The sequence below is a fragment of the Myiozetetes cayanensis genome, unplaced genomic scaffold (assembly GCF_022539395.1).
Source record: "Myiozetetes cayanensis isolate MyiCay16 unplaced genomic scaffold, myiCay2020 scf5-8, whole genome shotgun sequence".
Lineage (NCBI taxonomy): Eukaryota > Metazoa > Chordata > Aves > Passeriformes > Tyrannidae > Myiozetetes > Myiozetetes cayanensis.
Genome location: NW_026087742.1, coordinates 101,166,245 through 101,189,748, shown reverse-complemented (window position 1 = coordinate 101,189,748; position 23,504 = coordinate 101,166,245). Strand labels below are relative to the sequence as shown.

Genomic DNA, 23,504 nt, shown 5'->3' with positions numbered 1-23,504 from the left:
ATGGTTCAACAACAAAATGGATTTTCCTAACAGGGTTGCAGTACCCTGATTTTAACAACTGTGAAAAATGTTTTCTGCGCTAAAATTAGGGAATCTGCTTGTGTGTGTAGGACTACAGAGCACTCTGAATTGCAAACTTTTAGCATTAAAAGTATGTGGTATAATCTAAGAGAAATGCAACCTTAAATAAGAGGAGGGGGATGCATTGGGAAAAAAGTGAAAGGTGAGTGAAAAAAGCAAATTGCACTAATTAACGCCATTCATGTCACAATGTCAGGCTGACTGCATTTGGGAAGGCAGGAACAGATCCCAGACAGAGGAAAGTAAGGTCTTTGACTGAGCCCTTCAGCATGTTTTTATAAACTTGAGCACAAAAAGAAACTAAAACATCTGGCACCAGGATATTATGCAATGTTGTTTTATGCTGTTTTCATTGTCTAATATTCTTCATGAGAACTGTTAACGAGTTGCTTATTGTTGTCAGATCGCTGTCCTGAGGTGCCTCTGTGAAAGTGAAGTGGCACAGACTTCCCTGAATCGCTCCCTGAGGTGCTCAGTAGACACTTTTGTGAAAGCCAGTTTCCCCAAAACCTTTCAGGTGCAAGTGTGTGAGCTCCCAGGGGTCAGACCTCTGCAGGGTAGTGCAAGGTGGTGTAATCATCCTGCTGCTCTGGGAGGGCTGAGCAGAAAATGGGAAAAAGTGGTAAAAAACTTGGCACTGATCAGGAGACATAGTGGCATATCAATTTGATAGCAGATAGGAGCATGGGTGGTAGGATAGCATAGGTCACACACATTACTTAGGGCCTGTGAGAGACAGAAATGGCTACCTTTGGTATTCTCCTTCCTTCTGCTGCTGCCCTTCCCCATCCCGTGGTGTCAGGACAGGAGCAGGAGCGGGAAGGCTGTGCTGCCTTGTGTGCTCCACATGTGTGTGGTTTGATATATGGTTTTCCCAGCCCTCACTTCTTGGCTGCCTTCAGCCCAAGAGAGCAAGAGACTCTCCCTGTGCTCAGTGCTCACCTTTCTTCCCACTCTCATAGAGTGGCCCAGGAGCCTTGTCCAAGCTGACACCTTCCTTTTCTCTGTCATCGGCTCATGGCCAAGGGCCAGTGTTTTGCTTCTCCCTTTTGTTCTCTGGCTGGCTGCTTGCTGACTTCAGTAAAGGTGAGGTGCTAACAGGCCTGGAGGTGGATCTTGTCTCAGCTTCCATTGCCTTTCCTCTCCCTGTTCTCCACCTTTTCCTTGCTCTCATAATTGTCTGTGTCTTATCTGAGTACTTGGTGTTCTCGCAACCTACAAACTGCCTAGTCCGGATAAGTTCCCTGTCTGAGAAGCTGCTCATTCTTCTTTTGTATTAATTTATTTTGCTAACAGCTGACTCCATGTGCTGAATCCTTAGCTGTGCACCCCTCGTCCTGGAGCTGTGCCTTGGGCAGCACAGGGGAAGGGGACCAGCTGTCCTGTGGAGGAAAGCTCCTGGTGTGAAAGCTGGTACATCAGAGCTCTCCTGCCCATGAGGCTGCCATGCACTGCGACCTTCATGTGAGATACACAGCCCTGCTCCTTTCCTTGGATTCAGTTTCTGGATTCCTGCAAAGCCCCTTCCTCACAGGGGTAAGAGAGTAGAGGGGAAGGTAACTCACCCCTGCAACCCTCTTCTCTCTCACCCCCTAATAAAAGCCCACACCCAAAGGCCAAGTCACAGGAAACTTGAAGCCAACAAGGGGCTGCCCTTGAGGGCACAGTTCCTCTCTTCCTTTCTCTCTCCCCCTTGCATATACCCATCATTGTAAAACATCTTCCTCTTACCATTACAGCTTAATGACTTTCCCTTCAACTTCACTAGAGGTATTAATGTCTCCATTAGCAGCCACCAGAAATGGAAGCACCATATATCATGAGTGCAGTTCAGTGTCCTTCTCCTCATACAGAAGTTTCAGAAGCAGTTAAAATGTAGCCCTGTAGAAAATTAATGGCCCAATATACAAAATCTGTAATTGCTGCTAGAGGCGAGGAGGAGGAGGTGGAAGTCCTCAATCTTGGTGTAATTAAGTGCCTTGTTCTGTGGCTGCATCTCCCTGTGCTGATCCCACACCACGCATGAGGGGTGGTGGGAGGCAAATGGTTCCTACTTAGCATCGTTCACCCAACAGAGTTGAGCAGCAGGAGAGGTGCTGGTGTGGAGGGAGGAGGTTGCAGTCACTCTTCCAAGGGCCTGGGGCAAGATGCAGCCACGTGGCTGCTGGTCTGGTCTGCTGTTACAACCAGTACCAGTTGGCTTTAAACTCGATTATTTACCCCTAGGCATTGGGTGTTTTGACAGTGCTTGTATGGGTTTATAATGTCATAAAACCTGATTTAGCCTAATTTGTTGTCAGCATTTCTGGAGCTTGTGGTCTAAATTCAGTTAAACCAGACCACTGTGTGCAGAGTGGGCTGGGAGGCAGCCGCAGCATTGATGTTCCCATTAAAGGCCTGTGAGTGAGAGGAGGGAAAACACGAGCACCTGCGGCCAGTGTCACCGATGGCCACTGTTCTGCCTGTCCCACGTGCCCTGTGACCAGCAGGAGGGGCAATGGTGAACACCCTCCCTCTGCCTGCTGAGGATGCTGCAGGGAATGACATTCACTCAAGGATGGCAAGGATTTGGGGCAGTTGGTGCAGCAAATGCAACCACCAGTGTGAGAAGCACGTACTTATTTAAAAAAAAAATTAGAAAAGTATCCCAGAAACTTCTTTTGAACTTGCTTTTGTCAACTGCAAAATAGAAATGACAGCAGCTAATGCTGTGACTGCCTTATTTTTAAATAATCTGGTGTAACCCTGGGGGAAAATCACATTTTCAGAAGGTTTTTGACACTCTAGAAGAGGCCCAGCTGAAATAGACAGGGACAGTGACAACTGGGATGGCCATCTCAAGGGATGTTGAAATCCTGAGCCTTTGCACTGCAATAACCAGAGGACACATTTCATCAGCACAGTTTGTTGGAAGAAGCAAAATAAAGTAGCAGAGTATTTTCAATTAAGAAAAAAGATATTTTGAAAAAAATACAGTCAGATGGCTAAACATTAATAAATCCATCAACACTTTACACTTTTCTGAACATTGTCAGTTCTGCCTCCTCTGGGAAAATAAAAGGCTTTAAAAATACTTAAAAAACAAGAGTTTGACAGAATTTATGCTATGCCTGTGTGGAAGTCCTTCACTTTTGTATTAAGCCAGAGGACAATGATCCTTCAGCCCAGGAAAAGAGAAACAGCATGCCTTTCCTAACCTCCTAGTGAAGATGCATTTTCCAAATACTGAATTGGTGTCTCCTGGCATCAAAAATTGAAACAGATTTTCATAGAATCATAGAATTAACTGGATTGGGAGAGACCTCTGAGATCATCAAGTCCAACCCTTGATCCAACCCCACTGTGATTACTAGATCATGGCACTCAGTGCCACATCCAGCCTCACTTTAAAAACCTCCAGGGACGGTGAATCCACCACCTCTCTGGGCAGGCCATTCCAATGCCTGATCACTCTCTCTGTAAAGAACTTCTTTCTAATTTCCAACCTAAACCTCCCCTGGCAGAGCTTAAGACTGTGCCCTCTTGTCCTACTGCTGATTGCCTGGGAGAAGAGACCGACCCCTACCTGGCTACAACCTCCTCTCAGGTAGTTGTAGAGAGTGATGAGGTTTCCCCTGAGCCTCCTCTTCTCCAGACTTTTGGCATGACACTGGTGCCTAAGGATGTGATTAGCCTTCAGACCCTGATGCCACTTCTTTGGGCAACTTCTCATTGTATGAACAACTGCAGAAACTTTTGGGAAGAGGAGTCTTGGAAGTAGATTGGATGCAGATAGGCAAAGGAAGGCACAGCATGCGACGGCATCCAACTGATGGGTTTACAATGGCTTTTATTATTTAGACAGTCCTGGTGCAGTGCTGGGAACTGCAGTTTGAAGTTATTTAAAAAACCCCACACTTTCTACAGGTATAGCCACAAAAAAGGCAGTGCCTACTAAAAATTCTTCTCCTGCTCTCACTTTGTCTTTCTGTCAGGATGGGTGTTTACAAGTGAGCCATGTCAACTTCAAAACCAGTAGACAGTAATGTATCCCCAGCTCATTTCCATACACAAGTGCAAAACCGTAACCTAGCAGAACTTTTATTTTAATTGTACATTCACATTTCTCCATTGACGTGGGTGGCTTGTACACTGCCGAGTGATAAGGTTACACAGCTCTGCTCTTTTACGTGCATTGATATCAGCCATCAAAGAAACTCAGAAAACTAACAATAAACAACTTTTCCATATATCTGTAGTCAGGCTGGGAAAAATTATGGGATTTTTTTTTTCCTTCCCTTCCTGCCCCATGGCAACCAAATTCTCCTGACTTTCAGGCTTTTCTGTTTTAAATGACTGATAGCATTACTTAATATTTGGATGGTTTCTGATGGGTCTCTCGACAATGAACCTACCTGAGGTGCACACTAGGCTGTACTGCTCTCACTTCTCTGGTAGCTCATTTGGGTGCATCGTTAGCAGCTGTTGCAACATGCCCTTTGACAGTGCTGTGGGACAATATAATTTTTCTTAGCCTGCTATTTTTTTGCAACATTTTAGGTTCATCACAAGTCAGTTGCAGCGCTTTACAGTTTACAGACTTTTTTTCGCACAACCTTCTCTGTAGACTGAAAGCCATTCCGAAACAACAAAAAAATGCCGCAACCAATTAGCATGTACAAACATTTATTTTGAAATTTCCATTCCGACCATTATGAAGAATTACATCATCAAAGCACTTCATGGCAGTGAAAATAGCTCTTACCCCTCTGACTCATCCATTACTCCATTAAAGCTGCAAAATGTGCAATCTGCTTGAAAAATAGGTTGCTTTTTATTCAGTTTCCCATGAAAAGTCAAAATTTGTAACAAAAAAAAGGAAAAAAACAAACCAACCCAGCTTATAGGGACTCTACATCCGATCCTCTCCCCCTTCCCCCAAAAATAACTTACAAAGATAGTTTAAAGTTTTAAATGAGTTTAAAACCAAGTGCATCTTTTTTATTATTTTTTTTCTTCTTCTCATAATAATCTTAAAATTCTAAAAACCCATAATTTACTTTCTTGGAAAAAAGGCAGCGAGCCGTTGCTTCTTGATTGGAAGAATATGTATCTCCGGCGAGTTCATTTTCTTTAGCTTTACGCTCCTGTTTTTGACGGGTTTCCTGAGGGCCTCGGCGCTGTCCCGGGGCTCGGGTGGGCTCTTCACATCGTAGCACTGCAGCACCGAGTCCTGGGGCAGGTCCCTTTTGAAGGAAAAGTTTTTGGTGGAGACCCCCGACAGGCCCTTGATCTTGCCGCAGAAGATGGTGGGCACGGCGTCCTTGACGGAGACGATGACTTTGGCTGTCTGCGAGGTGCTGACGATTTCGATGTTGTTGCCGGCCTTGGGCTCGCAGCCCGCCCTGCCCGCCTGTTCCCCCAGCCACTTCTGTGGCTGCCGCAGCAGCTCGGCCGTGCCACCGCCTGGTGCCCTGCCCTCTGCCTTGCCCGCCGCCTCCGGGGGCTTGCAGGGGGCGAAGGGGGCAGCGGGGCCGGAAAGCTTGTCCGGCACGGGGTGGGCACTGACCTCGGCGGTGGCGGTGGGGCCAGGGCCGGCTGCCTCCCCATGGGGGACCCCTGGCTTGCGACACGAGGCGAGGGACAGGTCCAGGGCCCCGTCCTCTGGCGGCGGTGGTGGTGGCAGCGTGGCCTCGCTGGCCCGGAGCGCAGGCGGCCCTTTCATGGAGAGGTCCAAGGCCTCGTTCTCACCGCCCATCTTGATGACAGTGTGACGGCTCAGCTGGGGAAACTCTCGTGGGTGGAGGAGTTCAAAGGGCTTTGTCTCCTCCTTCTCCAGGGGGGTCTGGGTGCCCTTGCAGGAGTGAGGGGTGAAGAGGGGTGGCTTGGGTGGGTCAGGGGCTGCCTTGGCCTCGGTGCCATGGGGCACAGGGATGGGGACAGGGATGGGAATGGGGACAGGGACAGGCAGGGGCACGATGACGGGGTAGGGCACCAGCAGCGTGGCAGGGGGCACCAGTGGGGAGAGAGGCGAGCTGAAGGCCTGGGGTGGGAGAGTGGCGTAGTCAGGGGGTGGCTGACAGGGGGCAGAGCCTAGGGTGCCCTGTGAGGGAAACAGGTCCTGAAGGACGGCAGCAAACCCCGGTGTCTGAAAGACAGGGGGCAGGACGGACTCTTGTGTTTGGCCAGAGGGCTTGGGGTCCAGGAGCTGGGGCTGCCCAACAGGGGTGGTAGTGCTGGGGAAAAGGCCAGCATGCAAGGGGCTGGCAGGGCAGGCAGCCCCCGGGGGCAGCACCAGGGGTGAGTTCAGGTGCTGGAAGACGTGCTGCTCCAGGAGGACGGGCAGCGGGACGGGGCCCTGGGTGGTCATGACGTAGGGGGTGGCAGCGTTGGTGGCTGGCATCTGTGGGGCAGCGCTGCCGGCAACCTGCAGGTGGATTGGCAGGACAACAGGGCTGTCCCCCAGGCAGATGGGCTGCAGCACAGTGGCTGCCACCTTCAGAGCCACCCCACTCTGCGACTCGGCCGGAGGTGTCAGGATGGAGGGTGCAGGGACTGTCACCAGTGGGGAAAGGGCTTTCTTCATCAGGTCGGCCGAGTTGATGTTCCAGGCCTCTGCTGTGATCAACTGGGCCACCCCATTCTCCAGCTTGTTGTTGGCCATTGCCGAGGGCGAGTTGGTGACATCCATGGGCAGGTTTGGGGCATCCTTGTACAGCTCCTCCATGTTGCAGGGCTTCTTGGGCTCTGCTGGAGCCACCTCTACATCGCTGTCAGTGGGACCCGTGGCAGCTCCACGCTGCCAGAAGCATCAGCACCGACATAATTCAGCCTGCAAGCCAAAAAACATATTTTAGGCACCACATAAATCTCCTCCCTAAAATAATATTTGCAATTGCCTTTAAAGACCCCGTCACCAAAGAAAAGCCGTTAAGCGTTTCCATGCTGCAGGCTAACGTATATATAAGACAGTGTACTATATATACAGAGATGCTGGATATACATACATCTGTGAGTGTTGTGCAAAGAGTTTTGAGGAACTTACATTTAGCCATAAACACAGATAATTTAAAAGGCCTCGAAGAATGCCTGCAGTCAAAAAAACCCTCCCAGTACGTAACCTGAAACAAGGACTCGGGATGCCCATTCTATGTTTTTAAACAAAGCTTCACATAATGACAGTGCATGGCAGAGCTCAGTGACAGCACCTTGTTTTAATTCAACAGAATCCCCCAAAACAAGTATTTCTGAAAATATTTCAGCCAGGAAATATTCCACCATTGGCAAAGGGTACTTGATTCCCCTTCAGTACTTGTCCCTTTTTCATCCTGCTGGGATTTACTAAAGGCAAGCAGGCAAGCGCTGCACAGTGCATACAGCACCTCTGAAACAGGAGCCAAAAGGAGCATGACCAGGCAACAGCAAAGCAAAACCAATCCAAACTCCAGTGTTCACCCTGCCACAGAGCTAGATAGAAACATGAACCAGGCACCTGATTCATTAAAGACCTGAAGAATAACAAAAAAAAATAAAAAAATCAAAGCAACTTCAAATTTATTTTGACAGCCCAACTCTTTGGATCAACCAACCAAATGGTGATTAAAAAAGGGCAGAAATGGTTCTGTTCATGATTGTGGTGAAATTTGCAGCCTGCTTCCCCTAGAGATTATCACCTCCCTCCCCTTGGGAAAAAACCTGAAAACCAGGAAATGAATGGCACTGCACTTCCATTTATTTAGAAGGATAAATAATTTCTGCCCTGTGAGCTGGTGCCAGCAAACTTTGGCTGATGCCTGGCTGCTTCACCTGGTGCTGTCCGTGCCTCCTCCGAAGTGTGCAGCAAATCCTGCTGTAGCAATAATCACCATGGAAACTTGTCCAGTTTCAACTCTGTTACCATGGGAAAGCACTGGCACACCCCAAATTTACATTTTTTCACCTGCACAATGCTGAATTCTGCTCCCTGATGGCAAATCATGTCCCATCACTTGGCTACTCAGGCCTGTGGGAGCGAGGCACCTCCCCCTGCAGGCACCCTGGCTTTGGGATGACAGGAGATGATAGGGAGGGCAGCACCACTCCAAAACTGGATGGGTATAGAGCCCAAGCTTGGGGATGTGCCTGTGAGAGCATGCAAACAGCTCCACGGCTCTGGTGCTTACAGAAACTATTTGCTTGTGCAGATGTTTGTAAGACCAACAAACATGCAAAGGGGACAAGGAAAAAGGAAAAAAAGCCCAAAACCCCATAAAGAGAGGCTAAAAAATGACCAAGGCAGGGAAGTGGGAAATCTAAGTCTCTCCTGAGGCTTGTAAATCCTTGGATTTGGCAGTAAGATCCTATGGCGAGCACAAGACTACCTACAGCAGAAATGCCAGGAGTTAATGATAGAGGCTGGCTGGGTAAAATGCTAATAATTTATCAGATGCGTTTGAGTTATTAAAAAGGATTTTTAAAAGTAAACAGATGAGTAATTTCTTTTCCTCTCCTGCTGCTGGCTTAAGGAGAATAATTCCGGATTTTTCTCATCTCCTGAAATGTTCTGCAGAAAATATTCACAAATACAGGGTTGAAGGGCTTTTTTGTTTGTTTCCTTTTTTCAGGGCTTGGTTGACACAGATTACAGGGAGGCAGAGATGGCCAAGCATGGGAAAACAGGAGCAAAAATAAAATCCTTTTTCGGAAAGTGACAAGTGTCAGTATAAAAAGCGTGGTGCCAGCGTTGTTTTGAAAAAAAGAAGAGCAATTGTTTCTAAAAATAAAGACAATGAGGAGACAGCTCAGCAGATTCAAGCTGAAAAAACCAGACATCGTCATTTCTATTAAGGAATTAAAAAGCCATTTTCTACTGCTCTTATATAATCTCTGCCTCCCTGTTTTTCAAATGACCATTTTAAACCCCTGGGTCTCTGCAGCACACACCAGCATCTTTGCTCCTCCAGCTGCTGCAGCACAGCCGAGTATTTTGCACGACAATGTCTCTTCCCAATGTTTCTGTTTGCTTGAGAAGCGTGAGATTGCGGTGTTTTCACAGAGAATTAATGATCTGGCAGGACAGGAAATTCCCCTGGCAAACCCATTTCATGATGAGAAACAGAAAAATTAAGATGAAAATTATGCTGTGTAAGAGACTTGAGGGATTAGCCTGCTGCATGGACCCATGGAGAGAGAGAGACAGATCACTGCTTAAGATGAAAGTATAAAACATAATAAAATCTTCCCATTGCTGCTTTAAAAGGCGACAGGGCTGGAGGCAGAGGAAATATCGAGATGAGGAGAATCTATCACCATCAGACACCTTGAAGAAATGCCTGTGGGCTTGGCTGGTTTTTTTAAAGCATAGTCAAATATTGTTTTCCACGCTGAATTCTATAAGTTCCTGTGAAATACAAACATACGTTGTTGAGCTCATGGTCCTACACCATCTCTGGGAGGGCCCCACGGTGCAAGGGGAAGGAGACAAGAAAGGTGAGGTGCAGCCCTTGATCCAGGTTTATGGGTTTGAGGTGGGGTTTTTTCCTCCTCTCACCTTTCCTGTGCGGAAATGTATCTTCCAGTACATTACCTACTTCTTGATCATGTCGTCATTACAGAAAAAATATTAATATGTATATATATACACACACACACACTCTTAAAAATATTTCCCAATCCTGCCTGCAGCCTGCAGCTTGGCAGTAGCTGGCTGCCAGGTACAGTGGAGTCCCAGCACAACTTGCCTCCGGCTCCCTGTAAAGCAATTTTCAGTTTCATTTGAGAGGGAATCCCAGGGCTGCTAAACACGTGTTCGACTAAACACCTATCATCAAGGTCAGTAAGCAGACAGAGCGAAAAGGATCCAAGTCCCCAACCCTCAAGTGAGGAAACCTTTGAAGATCTGAGATCAAGAGACAGGCTGAAGTTGTCCAAAGAGGTGTTTCATAGTTCCTGGACTCCTTTTTTATATACTACTTACATTGGGTACACAGTACAAAACCTTAAATCAACATGGAAGTGACTGAAACTAAAGTCAATTTTTAGTACTGATATTAATAATGATAGCTATGCTATATTTCTCCTTTAATAAAAATCAACTTGAAGTACATGTTGGGTTTTGGGTTTTTTTGGGAGTCTTTTAAAATTGCTGCTTTACTACACATAAATGACTCAGTTATCCACTTCTTAAAATAAGTTTCATGTCCCTAATATACACAAAAGAAAGTAATATAATCCAATGAAAGAGCCTTAAGTTTCCTCTGTCTACCATACCTCAGAGCTGGAAAATCAATTAATTTCACTTTCCCTGCTTATCTGTTTTATATTTAATTTGATGTTTGTTTTAATTGAAAAGAAGCTTGCAACACTGAAATGAGCCCTACTGCAAATAAGCCAAGCTTTCCTATCGAGTGCTGATAAGATTTAAGTTCATGGCACTAAGCAATGATGTGTGTAACTGTACAGGAAATGGTATCTTAGCTATACAAAAATGCCATGAAAGGCTAGCGATCACTATAGCTTATTTTTTTATCTCCTGCTGATGGCTGTGCAACAGACTTTTCTCAGGGCTGCTGGGTGCCTTCCTGTGGGGCCACAGCATGACACCGTACACAGCTACCCCTGTGCTCTGTTTGCTCATCCATACCATGGCTTGTACCTCACTGTCTACACAGAACTCAAATTATACTGTGCACACTATGGGAAAGGACTCCGATGCTCCCTTTGTGGGATGCCTGGCTCAGTATCTCCTGGAAAAATAGGGTTTCCCTTCAGTATAAACATAATAACAAAAAGAAAATTAGAAATCTGACTTAACGGAGCAGCTTGGGGACAAAATTATGGTTTGATTTGGACTTCAATGTTTTCCCAAAACTCACTGCTTAGTATCACTGATCCTCCTGCCAGAAGCAATGTTTTATTTTTGCTCTGCAGAAGCCCATTAACAAGGGATGTGGTGAGAGCAGCCCTGACAGGGACGTCCCACCACCCTTCAGGAGGCCAGCAGAGCTGCTGAGCACCTCCATGGCCTGCACCCGACTGGAGCATCACACTGGGTCCTACACAGCCCAGTCCCCATCGGGCTGCTCCTGCTGCCGCGTGGCACCACATCCCATCACCCTTGATGCACCACAAAGCCACAAGCCCAACCTGTGCCCTACTGGCACAGGGGTTTCTGAAGGAGCTCAGGGTTGGGCCTGCTCACCCTCAGCTGTCTCAGTAGCCGAAGCTTCACCCAGTTTCTGCATCCTTTTGCTGTAAATACGCAAGTGGACCACGAGGACACATACTGACTCAGACCAACCAACAACAAATCGTCTTCCATCCCACAAATGTTGGTCTCTGCAGTTTCATCCATACGCAAAGGCTTTACCATATTATTACTGGTGTTTTGCTGCTAGAACAGAAAAAAAATGTATTTGAATGAACTGAGCTTTCATATACTAAATACATGGAACTGTTACTATGCGAATAACACATGAATGGGCTCTGCTATACATGCAAACCACAGCCGCTGTTCAAAATCAACTGAGGGAAAGGAGAGAAAGGCACTAGAAAGAAAGATGGGCAGGAGTCATTCTGGTACCAAGCAGAGAGAGAAGGGAAGGCTACACTGTCATTTCCCTGCCAGTATGAGCGATACACCCACAGCCATTTCTGCCCATCCCTCTGCACAACATCTCCCGCTCACCATGCACCTACGCACTGCTCCATGTTACTTCTCACTCTTTGGAACTTCACCATGGAGGAGGAGCTGGACACTGCCAAGGAGCAGTTAAAATAAGCATCTCAAAGAGATGCCAGAGAAATAACAAGGCTCCAATGCAGCTCATGCAACAGGTACTCTTTATATTCCACCACTGCATTATGGATCCTTCCAGGAGGGAAAGCTATTTGTGTCAAGGCTTCTATCCAGGCTGTTAAGCCCTGGGGGAATGAGAGGGAAAGGAAATCATTACAGCAGTGCAAAATAGCACGTTATAGATGGGACACTGACAATATGTATACACTGCTTCGGCACACAGCATGATCGTTCTCAAATGCAGGGACTTGACTAACTGATCGTACTCTGGTCTTTTAAATAGTTCAGCTGAATAAATACCATGGCAGTCTGCCTATTTCACAGGCTAATCACCTGCAAAGAGCATGTTAGAGTCATATATTTGCTAACTATATTGCTGTTGTCAACAGTCTGTAGTTAGCAATCCATTCCAGGGAGGAGAGAACTCACTTTTTTCTCATTTAAAAACAAATCAGAACAATTGAAAAAAACCAATCCTGTCATGGGCCTGAAACCAGTGTCTTTACTCCCAAGGGCAATATATACAAGACAGACAATAAATGCTGTGGAAGGAACAGAACATTTGCCTGACAAATTTCAACCTGTAGTGAATTTTTATATCCAATTTGAAAGCCTCACAAAACCCCCTATATTGGTAGTGGAAACTGTGACATACCCCAAGTGTAAGGGAGGCTGCAGTTGCCACTGTACTGCCAGATGCCTTTTCCCTTCCCTTCCCTTCCCTTCCCTTCCCTTCCCTTCCCTTCCTTCCCTTCCCTTCCCTTCCCTTCCCTTCCCTTCCCTTCCCTTCCCTTCCCTTCCCTTCCCTTCCCTTCCCTTCCCCTCCCCTCCCATCCCCTCTTCACAGACGTGTTGTAACACTTAACTGATGGTCTCAATTTTTAAAAGGACCACTGCTCACAGCATGTATAGTATTACATGTAAGTCAGCATTACAAAATGCTACCCTGAAATTATTTGAGATTGATCTTGCTATTCCCAAATCTTCCACTTCCTCATATCTGCAGCATATCCCAGTTCCTGGGGTCTCTAAACTGTCATGCTTGGAGGAACCCTGCAGCAAGTTAATGAAAATAAAACCCTTCAAATGGCGGTTTGCTTTTTGTCCTTGGTATAGTACAGAAATGGCTGAACAGCATCAGCTCGCTGAGCCTCCAGAAAGCTGAGCACATGCTTTGAGGTGGAGACAGTGCACAGAAATCTGATGTATTAAACCTGACACATGAAGGACAAATATAAATTTGCCAGCCATAATTACTGCTGAGTCACGTGCCAGCTGGTTCTGTGACATCCCTTTGACCCAGCAGGTGCTTCTGACTCAGTGCAGCTTTCATGGTCCAAATTTCTGTTCCAATAGGGAAGACAAGTTTTTGTGACTGCAGAGGTACCTGTTTAAATCAGCTTTCCCTCTATGCAGCTGGCAATGTGCAGGTGTTTCCTTCCAAAGCACGATGTAGTCCCTTGGGATGGAAATGTCAATGGCTCCAGCATTGTGTTGGGACAGATGTGTCAGTGCCCAGCAATCACACTCCTGCCCTGAGCACCTGCCATGGGAAGGTGTTGCCTGCACAGCCCTGGGGGAGCATCTTTTCCACAGCACTTTCCCAAAAGCCAAACTGGAAAGCTGCTGGTTCCTGGAAAAGTCCTGCTGCACTCTCCTCTCCATCTCTCAGCCCCTCTGTGACCACTCAGAATCACCAAATCACAGATGGATTGAGGCTGAAAGAAACTTCTGGAGGTTACCTGGTCCAACCCCCCTGCTCAAGCAGGGACACCTAGAGCTGGTTGCCCCACACTGTGGCCAGATGGCTTTTGAGTATCTCCAAGGATGGAGATTCCACAACCTCCCTGGACAGCCTGTGCCAAGGCTTGGTCACCCTCACAATGAAAAAGTGTTTCCTGATGTTCAAAGGGAACCTTCTGTATTTCATTTTGTGCCCCCTGCCTCTGGTCTTGCCACTGGGCACCACTTTAAGGATCCTGGCTCCATCCTCTGCACCCTCCTTTCAGGTATTTCTGTGCATTGATGAGATTCCCCCTGAGCCTTTCCTTCTCCCAGCTGAACAGTTCCAGCTCTCTCAGCCTTTTCCTCACAGGAGAGATGCTCTAGCCCATCATCTTTGTGGCTCAGGGTTAACTTGGTGTCCACCGGGACACCCCAGGTCCTTTCCTGCCAAGCTGCTTCCCAGCAGCCTTCAGCATGGAGGTGCCTGGAGTTGTCCCCAGGTGCAGGGCTTTGCACTTCCCCTTGCTGAACTTCACAAGGCTCCTGTCAGCCCTTTCCTCCCACGTGTTGATGTCCCTCCGGATGGCAGCCCAGCCCTCTGATGTATCAGCCCCTCCTGCTGGTTTTGTGTAATCTGCAAACTTCTGCAGGTATGCTCTGCCCATCATCCAGACCACCTGTGAAGAGGTTGAGCAGAACTGGACCCAGAACTGACCTCTGGAATACACCACTAGTCACCGGCCTCCAGCAGGACTTCGTGCTGCTGGTGTCCACCATCTAGGCCTGCCCATTCAGCCAGTTTCCAATGCACTGTCTGCTCATCCAGCCCCTGCATCAAGCAGTGTGTCTGTGAGGATCCTACAGGAGACAGTGACAAAGGCCTTCCTCAAGTCCACACAGAGAATATCCACAACTCTTATCTACCAGGTTCTCCTCGCATACAGGAGGTCAGCTTTCCACAGGGAAGGAAAACTGACAGTGGTTTGAGTGTCTCAGAAAGTCTAAATTAAAATTATGTGAGGGAAAAACTGAACTTACTCTAGGGATCTGTCTTGCATCAGAGCTCCTGAGATTTACTATACCTTAACCTCCATAGCTATCACACATGTTGTGCACCCATGTATTTACTTTTGTAGTAAGATCACAGGAAGAATGCAGACTCATGCTAGCATTCTTAGGCTCGAAGTGCATGATTTTCCTATGGGAAAAAATATTTTAAAGAACTTTTCTTGTCATTAAATATCCCATTTAACTGATTATTTAGTATCGCTTTCAATCAAAACATAATATTCGCCAGCAAAGCAAAGAAAAATGAGCTGGTTTGAGTACACAGAGCTAAACAAAACAAACAAGAGAGCCCTTACTTTACAGTAAATTTTAAAACCCATGCATTTTGTTTTCCCAGCAATCAATACACCAATGATAACAAGAGGAAAAGGATACCAATTAAACATAATTGCCAGCCCTGCTTCCCTCAAAACCCGAAACAAAAAGCACTCAGTGTCAGCCTAATAAAATATTTGTTCCTTTCCCAGTCAAGTGCTTTATTAAACAGCCCTTAAAGCATCTCAGTTCTTACAAAGGATTTCCAAGTTTGATATCAGTGAAACAACTTCAAAGCCTCATTAGTTTCCCAGAGAAGGTTTGTTCACTGCTCTGAGACACTCAGCTCACTATTTTGTCCTGACTCTCACCACTGATCCCAGGCACAGATATTTCCACTACATTCACTTGATCTTTTCCAACAGCCAGATGAGAATTGGCATCAGTGTGGCAAAGGCTGCCATCCATTGCCCATCTCTTTTTGCTTATGTGAATCTGTCTTGCTCCTGGTACAAAAGACAGGGACCCTGCCATGGACCAGTTACCAAGTCTCAGCCGACAGGTTAGTGAGGTAAAATTAAAAATCAGTTCTTAAGCTGCTACAGCACTTTTTCAGGCACAACATCTGACTTTTCCCCATTATACCAACATTTAGGCTACTTTGTCTGTCTCCCAACTAGCTACAAAAGTGAAGCACACCAGACTTGAGGAGTAAAGCAGCCTCACCAGCTCAAACCCCATAAATGAAGCAAACTGCCACCAGTACCACTCATGCCCTGAGTGACCCAGCCCTTCAGATTCACTGCAAACCCCTTCCCATACACTCCTTACAGTACCCAAGCTCCAGTTAAAAAGCACTTCTGGTGCAGACAGGGCCAGAATAGGGCTAAACTCAGCAACACTAAGGGGACCCCCCTTAAGCTTGTCTTGCTTTCTGGACCTTCTTTGAGACAGAGAGGAAGAACAAGCAGAAACCAGTTTTTTTATATTTTAAAGCCACAGAGGTTAGAATAGCAAATTCCAACACTTCTGTAACTCATCTTAAATCAACTCAAAGCCACATTTTCACATAACCTCTCATCGTCCTAATATAGCCTGGTTTAAATAAATAAATAATGAGAAGAAAAGCAAAACCAAGTGAAAAACTGAACCTTCCAGCTCACATGTTCTTTCTAGTTCTTTATGAATGCTCCTATCTAACAATGTGGGTAAGGACATGCATGTGATGAACCACACACACGTGTCACCCAGCTTGCCATGGTAGGCCGAAAGGGCAAACCCTTTCTCCTGCCCACAGCTCTGATGACTCTCATAGCACAGATATTGTCCCAAATGACAGGATTTAGAGATGGGCCAAAGACCTCAGGATCAACAGCACATTCCTCGGTTTATTTTCCCTTCTGGGACAGGGTCTCACTTGGGAGCACAGGCAAAGACAAAGGTTCAGGAGTATTGAGGTGCTGCCTGGGGAGAAAAAGGGTAGAGAAATCTTCCCTCCCCCTGCACAAACAGTAGTTATTTAATACTTCAGATTTCCTCACTAGCATAAGTAACCAAGTGCTGCATCACCTTGCCACTGCAAGATCAAGTCTATGCTCATAGTTTCAGATTTATTAGACTGAATCTCCTCTCCCACCCCATCACTTCGATAAACCAAGCCCAATGTTTAATCAGCTACATGATGGCTCTAATTCTCAGCAGGAAGTAGGCACATGGCAGATTTCAAGTACTCATGCACCACCACTATCTCTAATGAGTGGATGGAAAAAACTTTCAAGCAAAAAACGTCCATCATTTTTATCCTTGCAAAATATTTAAGCAGCTGCAAGGATTTTGTTTAAAAGAGACCGAAAAATGTAAGACTCCTGTAATGTGAGAAAAAATGCAACATTTTTTTCTTTGAATCTCACAGCCTTCTACACATGCTTTTGTATCAAGTGTTTCCTAGTTTGACTTTGAGGGGCAGAGAATTGACCTCTTCTCTCTGTCGTGCTGTGATGCACGAGATGTCAGATGAATTCTGACTGAATTCAAAATAACACCCAGCATGAGAGGCAGTGTGACAGTGCTGATGGATGTAATGAGAAAACCTCACAACCTTTCAACGTGTTTTCACCCACAAAAACCAATTTTGTCTTCCTAGAAGCCCCTAGACTGAACTGTGAAATATGCCTCTGACAGATGTCTCTGACCACAAATAATATGTAAATAACATAAAATACTGAAAATACGTCATGTTGCATCTCAGTGCCACTGAGGTTACTGCTGTTCAGTCAACCAGTCCAGGTTATCATAGAATCACAGAATCACCAAAAATACTGAGTTTTAAAGGACTCATTAGAATCACCAAGTCCAACTCCTGGCCCTGCCCAGGACACCGCAAGAATCACATCGTGTGCCTGAGAGCATTGTCCAAACGATTCCTGAACTCTGTCAGGTTTGGTGCTGTGACCTTTTCCCTGAGGGGCCTGTTACAGTGCCCAACCACCCTCTGGGTGAAGAACCTTTTCCTAATATCCAACCTAAACCTCCCCTGACTCAGTTTCATGCCATTCCCTTGAGTCCTGTCAGTGGTCACAAGAGGGAAGAGATCAGAACCTGCTCCTTCCCCTTGTGAGGATGTTGTAACTGCAATGAGGTCTCCCCTCAGTCTCCTCCGGGCTGAACAGACCAAGTGACCTCAGCTGCTCCTCATAAGGCTTCCCCTCCAGACCCTTCACCATCCCTTTGGACACTCTCTAGTAGCTTCATATCTTTTCTTATATTGTGGTGCCCCAAACTGCCCACAATATCCAAGGAGAGTCCACCCCAGTGCAGAGCAGAGCAGGACAATCCCCTCCTTTGACCGATGTCCCCCCCCCAGACACGGTTGGCCCTCCTGGCTGCCAGGGCACTGCTGACTCAGATTCAACTTGGCGTCGACCAGGACCCCCAGGTGCCTTTCCATGGCACTGCATTCCAGCATCTCATTCCCCAGCCTATACACACATCCAGGATTACCCCAACCCAGGTCTGGAATCCTGGCAGTTGCCCTTGTTAAACTCCATCTCTCTAATTTGTTGAGGTCTTTCAGCAATTACTGATTCCAATAAATTGCATCACCTGTAATGCCTACAAAGGCCCCACATGCACATGTATACATGCAAGCACTTCTTCTCTAGTGCCTTTTGCCTCATCCATTTGACTGTGATGTCAATGGGCAGCAATCATTTTGGCACATGATTAGCACAAAGCACAGACCTCAGGCTGGATTCTAGTTACTGCTGCAATCATTCATGAGGATGGGTGGCTCACATCCACACACACCCTCACTGAGGTGGAATGGGGCTGCCTTCCCTTTCAGTCCAGCTGCTGGCCACTACTTGTTTTTGCATGTCTCCAGTGTGCCTTTTATTCCCTCTCTGTCGTGTTTCTCTGCTGCTGGAGCACTTATAGTCTGTGTAAGTCGGAATATTAATGTCTAATTTGATGCTCCATAAACAAAGATCTTTCATCCAGTTCAAAGCAGTCTTCTCCAATTGGATATCCCAGCTTGGACCGACACACTGCTTGCAATGCACGGAGGTGAGACTATTCCAAACCATGCCAGGACTATACAAAAAAGTAATAATGCTCTTTGTCATCAGGGATCCAGACTCAGAGGAAAAGGGCTGTATTTCAGGAAATGCAGGCAGGGCAACCAGCACTGTAAAAATAGCACTGCTATTGCAGGTAAAAGTAAATATTATTTTCCTGATTCTATGAACAAGTCAACATGAATGTATTTTGTAGATGCATATTGCAAGAGGGAACAACGTCAGTCCTGCCCACACTTTTCCATCAGACCTTTGGAGAAAACATACACTATGATGAGTGCAGTATACCAAATTTTGTTATCATCACCTCCCCTATCTTACTGATGGCTGCATGGTTCAGAAGAGGAGTGTGCTGCCGTAGGATAGAGAGTTTCTGACATATTTAGTGCAGCATTTTTCATCAGCAATTTCCGCTGCGATGTGGGCTATTACATGTTCAGAAAAACTTAGGGAAACTGCAGGATGCAGAACGACAATTACATCTTTCCCAGCGACTACTACGTTAATGGATCATCGTCATCCATCACCATAGATCGTAAGTCCTCTGGGGAACATCACCAGGCCACTCCAATAAATCTGACCGTGAGATTTCGTATTTGGCTGTTCAGCTCAGCCTTTGGAAGCAGTTTAGCAACACACTCTGCAGGATAACTATGGCTCAGCTATCCTGGTGAGGTGATGTTGCTCCATGGCCATGAAGCTCTGGATGTAAGAGGTCCTTGCACACAGGGATTAATTCCTCACATGGCATTAATTCCTCACATTGTCAGCTCTTCAAAGAATTGCATTTTGCTACAAGGACTGTAGACAGCAAAAGAAGAAAATTGACTGCGTAGCTTCATTCCTTTACCAAGAACACCAAAAAAAAGGAAATAAAAATAAAGAAGAACAAAACTAACAGAATAAAAAACCCCAAACCAAAAAACCTGCCAGTAGACTGGTGCATCTCTGAAGTAAATTTTTTTTGCTGTCAATCTTCTTCATTCTTCAGGCCACCTCAGCAGACAGAGCAGACTGTCTGACATGAAAATGTAAGGTGATGCTCTATTAAGGAAGAACATACTTCTCTCTTCCTTCAGGAAAGCCAAACAAATAACCCACAAATAAAAACCTCCATGTCTGTACCATGTCCTAGCTTATTCTTGTAATAAAGGAGTATAAGACCTGAGGCTGTTACTCCTTGTCTCACATGCTAATGCAAATACAGGAGCAGTGTAAGAACAGGCTGAGGGGAAAGTCAGCCCCACGGAAGACCTTTTGGGAGGCAATTCTGAAAGAGGGGATCTGAGGGCACTTTTGTCTCACCTACTTTGTGTATATTCTGTTTCAAGCAATGATATATTTTCCTGATACACATTTGATGTAGGTGGAGCTAACGATTTCCTTGTACAGTATGGGGGATGGGGAACTGCTATAGCATTGCTGCTCCCAGGTTTAACCATTTTGAGTTCTGTCTTCCCTTAGGTACCAGCTTTCACCACCCACTCCACTCTACGCCTGTCCAATGCCATGGGCAATGCCTGTGCTTCTCCCTCAGCCTGGGTATACAATGAGATTGCACCAACACCAGTGCTATTCCCACTAAGATAGGGCCACCACCAGACATGCCCTCGGGAATGGGGATAGCCTTGGGGTGCCACCCATGCCTGTCCAACCCTCCCCATCTCCACATGCCAGCTCTCAAGCACCTCATCCAAAGAACAGCTGACCTCTTCCCACTGTCGCAGTCTGGGTGCACTGGGTTTGGCCAGAGGAGCAGAGATGGAGACTGAAGGCTTGAACTACTGCATCACCAAGTACCTGTTGGTAACCCAACAGAGCCTGAGAGATTAGCAAACAAGGAGGAAATAGTTCTAACTACGCAGTAATTTCAGGGAATAAAAACTGCCTATAGCCTGTATAAGCCATGAGAAAAGGCACACGCTCGTCTTGCCTCAGGCAAATCCATATGTTGGTAGCAAGCTCAGCTACAAAAATGACACCCTTCCTTGCAGACAGAAACAGTAAGAGCACCCAAGAAGTACGAAATATTCAGTATTTGCTTGGTGGGGTGTTAGAGAAAACAACTATGCTCATTTAAGAGCCTGCTGTTGGCAAAGGGGGAGGGCAGATGCCACCTGCAAAAGCTCTCCTCCATCCCTTCCGGCAGGATAGTCAGCACCTGGTCTCTACACCTGCCCCACTCTCAGGGGGTGAAGCCATTGCTGAACAGAGGGGCTGCTGCACCTTTTGGTTCCTCCTGCATGCAGAATGTGGGGCTGTCCGACAATGCCCCAAGAAACTCCACGGCTCCAGCTGGGCTGCCCTGTCCAGGCACCGCACGCGCAGGGATGGGTGGCCTGTGAGGTACCAAGGCAGTGCATGCCAGGCCATTGGGCTCCCAGGGGCCACCGCTGGCCTGTCTTTTGCCCAGGATTGTGGCTGAGGGAAACCAGAGGCGTCTGCAATATGAGATGCATAGCAGGAACAAGCCACAACACTACAGAGGTTGCACAAGAAGCCCCAAGAGCTAAGGCGGCAAAGAAGAAAAACCTATGTTTTTACTGCCTGTCAGTGAACGTGCTCATGTGCCAAACTGTTGGTTGAGCTGGGTAAACATCTGGGCAGTACAAACCAAACCAGAGGAGACAGCTGTCCCCTGGCAAGCACAAACCCTTTGTGACCCCAACTGAGTCCTCCCCAAAAAGGTGTCATGGTCCACAGTTCAAGAAACCAAGCAGACAGCTGCTGGCCACAGCTACCCTAGAGAGGGTGACCACCAAGGCAAGTATAGGTGACCATAAACTCTGTCAAGATGTGCTCCACAACACGAAGGCACCAGAGTTGCCCTAAACTCAACATCCACAATTTTTCCAATGGGAAAGACAGGCCAGACTGCAACAACCAACTTGCATTTTCATGTCTGACTTGTACAACTAAAAGGGCCTTCAGCACAGGATGCATTTCCCAGAAAACACTTAATGCAGGTTAACTCCAGTAATCTCAAGGGATGGCAGCCAGCTGTTGGCTGTTGAGCACAGCACTTGCCTCTGTTTGGACACAGGCCCTTGGCCATACTTACTGGTGAGGTCATTGCCAGCACCCACAGCTTCCCAGGGTACGTGGCCATGGTCCTGGCACACACCCACCTTGCCACCCCCAGGCCTCTTCCATGTCCAGTGGAAAGGCTCCCACAGCATGATGCAAAAGCATGAAGAATCAATAAAATCCATTGACTTTTTGTCTGACACTAGCAATTCTATAGCTTAACGCTAACCAGAGTAAGCAGGAGAGCATGCTGCTTCCAAAAATAAATTAAAGGGGGTGTGAGTCTTTGAAGATCCCAAATCACCCAGTAAAATTAACACCTGGTAAACCCTACCTGGTCCTTACAGTGATTAAGGCTGACTTGGCCACTGTGCTGGGTGAAGCTTTTGTGAGGACCCAGGCACTGGCACAGGCTGGCAGTGGCCAAGGGGTGGACAGAGGACCATCCCAGGGGTGGCAGGCACACACCACCCCCATGGTGATGGCACCAAAGCCACCAACCTGGCAGCAGCAACTGCAGGAGTGGACACAGTGCTGGGGGAACGGCAGCAACAGGGCACTGCTGGCCGGCTGTTTGGGTTTAGCTGTCTAAACAGGCACTGAGGGATTAGGTCCCTGCGTGTCTTCAGCGCTAATTAAAGGTTGTTTATTATCCAATTGTTCCCGATAGCATATATTTCTTCCTTGTGTAAACATAGTCGACGCCAATGCCTAAAAAAAACCCGCAAAACCAAAAGTGGTGGGAAGGTCTGTGTTTGAGCAAGTTATGGGGTGTGAGGGACACCCCACAGCCTGCCCCACTGGCACCCAGCTCTCCCTATCCAGCAGCCCCAGGAACGGGTACTTGCCGTCACACAGTGCTGCGTTGAACACTCCTGAGCTCCATCAGTTTCTTCCACGCTGTTTGTGGCTCGGGCAATAGTTACCAGGAGAAGTTTTGGCTGAAGCAATTGCTCTTGTAGCAGCACTAGTAACATGCCATCAGATCTGACCAAGGGAGCTGGAACACATTCCGACAGCAGCGTGAAGTTGCTACCAGAACATCCTGGGCAGTGCTTGAACACACACACTGACACGCAAAATGTGCACCTGGAACAACGGGCAGCATCTCCTTATTTCATCAACCAATTTTTGGGACCCTAGAAAGGGTTTACCTATATAGTGTCAAACAAGGCCCTCTGGCAACACCTGTTCCCTTGATGCAGCCAATGGAGAAGAAGTAGTGTCTTCTCCAGACCTTGGCTTTAGATGGGCGGTGGGTACTGAGTGGGTTTGGCTGTGACTAGAGCCCAGACGTTACATCGGAAAGCCACCAAAGCTGAAAACTCAGGTACCAAGGAGAAAAGAAATGCAGCTCATCCTCATTGCCTATATAGTCCTGATTCCATGTGGCTGCATTCTTAAACACACAGTTATCCCCTCTTTTTCAAAAGGCCTTGTCACGCTGCAAAAGGACATACACAAAAGGAAGAAGTGATTCTTTTTCACAGGTCTCTTTGTCACTTTCAAGCTTCTGACTCTAAGCTAAGCAACACTTATTTCACACAGATTTGTACATGTAATATAAAAAATTTAAATTGGTCCATTAATTTGCTTTTAATGACATAATGCTACTTGTTATGCTTGTAAATGTATAGAATTATTTTAGTCTTTCTCTTGCTGCATCTTACAAAGGCAACATACTGTAGTTTCAGTAGTTGCATTTTTAAATGTGTTTATCTGGGTCACTGCTACTTATGGCATAAGAAGATTTAGTGAAGCCAGTTTAGCATCAGTCTAGTGCAAAGGAAAAAAATTCTTTAATTAAAACAAAAAAGATTTATATTGTTTGGAGGGTAAAAATCTCAACATTATCAAATTAAAGTGTTCGGACTGATTCAAGAAGAAAATAGACCTTTGGGCAATTTCATTCAAAAGGCACTTGGGCTTTTGGGGGTTTTTTGACTCATCACAAATACCTGTAATTGGCAATTTCAGGCACAGAAAAGAGAACATAGAGTGTAATAACATCAGGATTT

General features: G+C 46.6%; 1 protein-coding gene across 2 annotated transcripts in view; it reads right to left on the bottom strand.

The window, feature by feature from the left end:
• Positions 1–4,729: 4,729 nt before the first annotated feature.
• Positions 4,730–23,504, bottom strand: part of RAI2 (retinoic acid induced 2) — a 45,593-nt gene continuing 26,818 nt past the window's right edge. For both annotated transcript variants that reach the window (XM_050332561.1, XM_050332562.1), the window contains exon 2: positions 4,730–6,892. In XM_050332561.1, the coding sequence (XP_050188518.1) occupies positions 5,117–6,787 (1,671 nt within the window). In that variant the 5' untranslated portion in view covers positions 6,788–6,892 and the 3' untranslated portion in view covers positions 4,730–5,116. The remainder of the gene's footprint in view (positions 6,893–23,504) is intronic.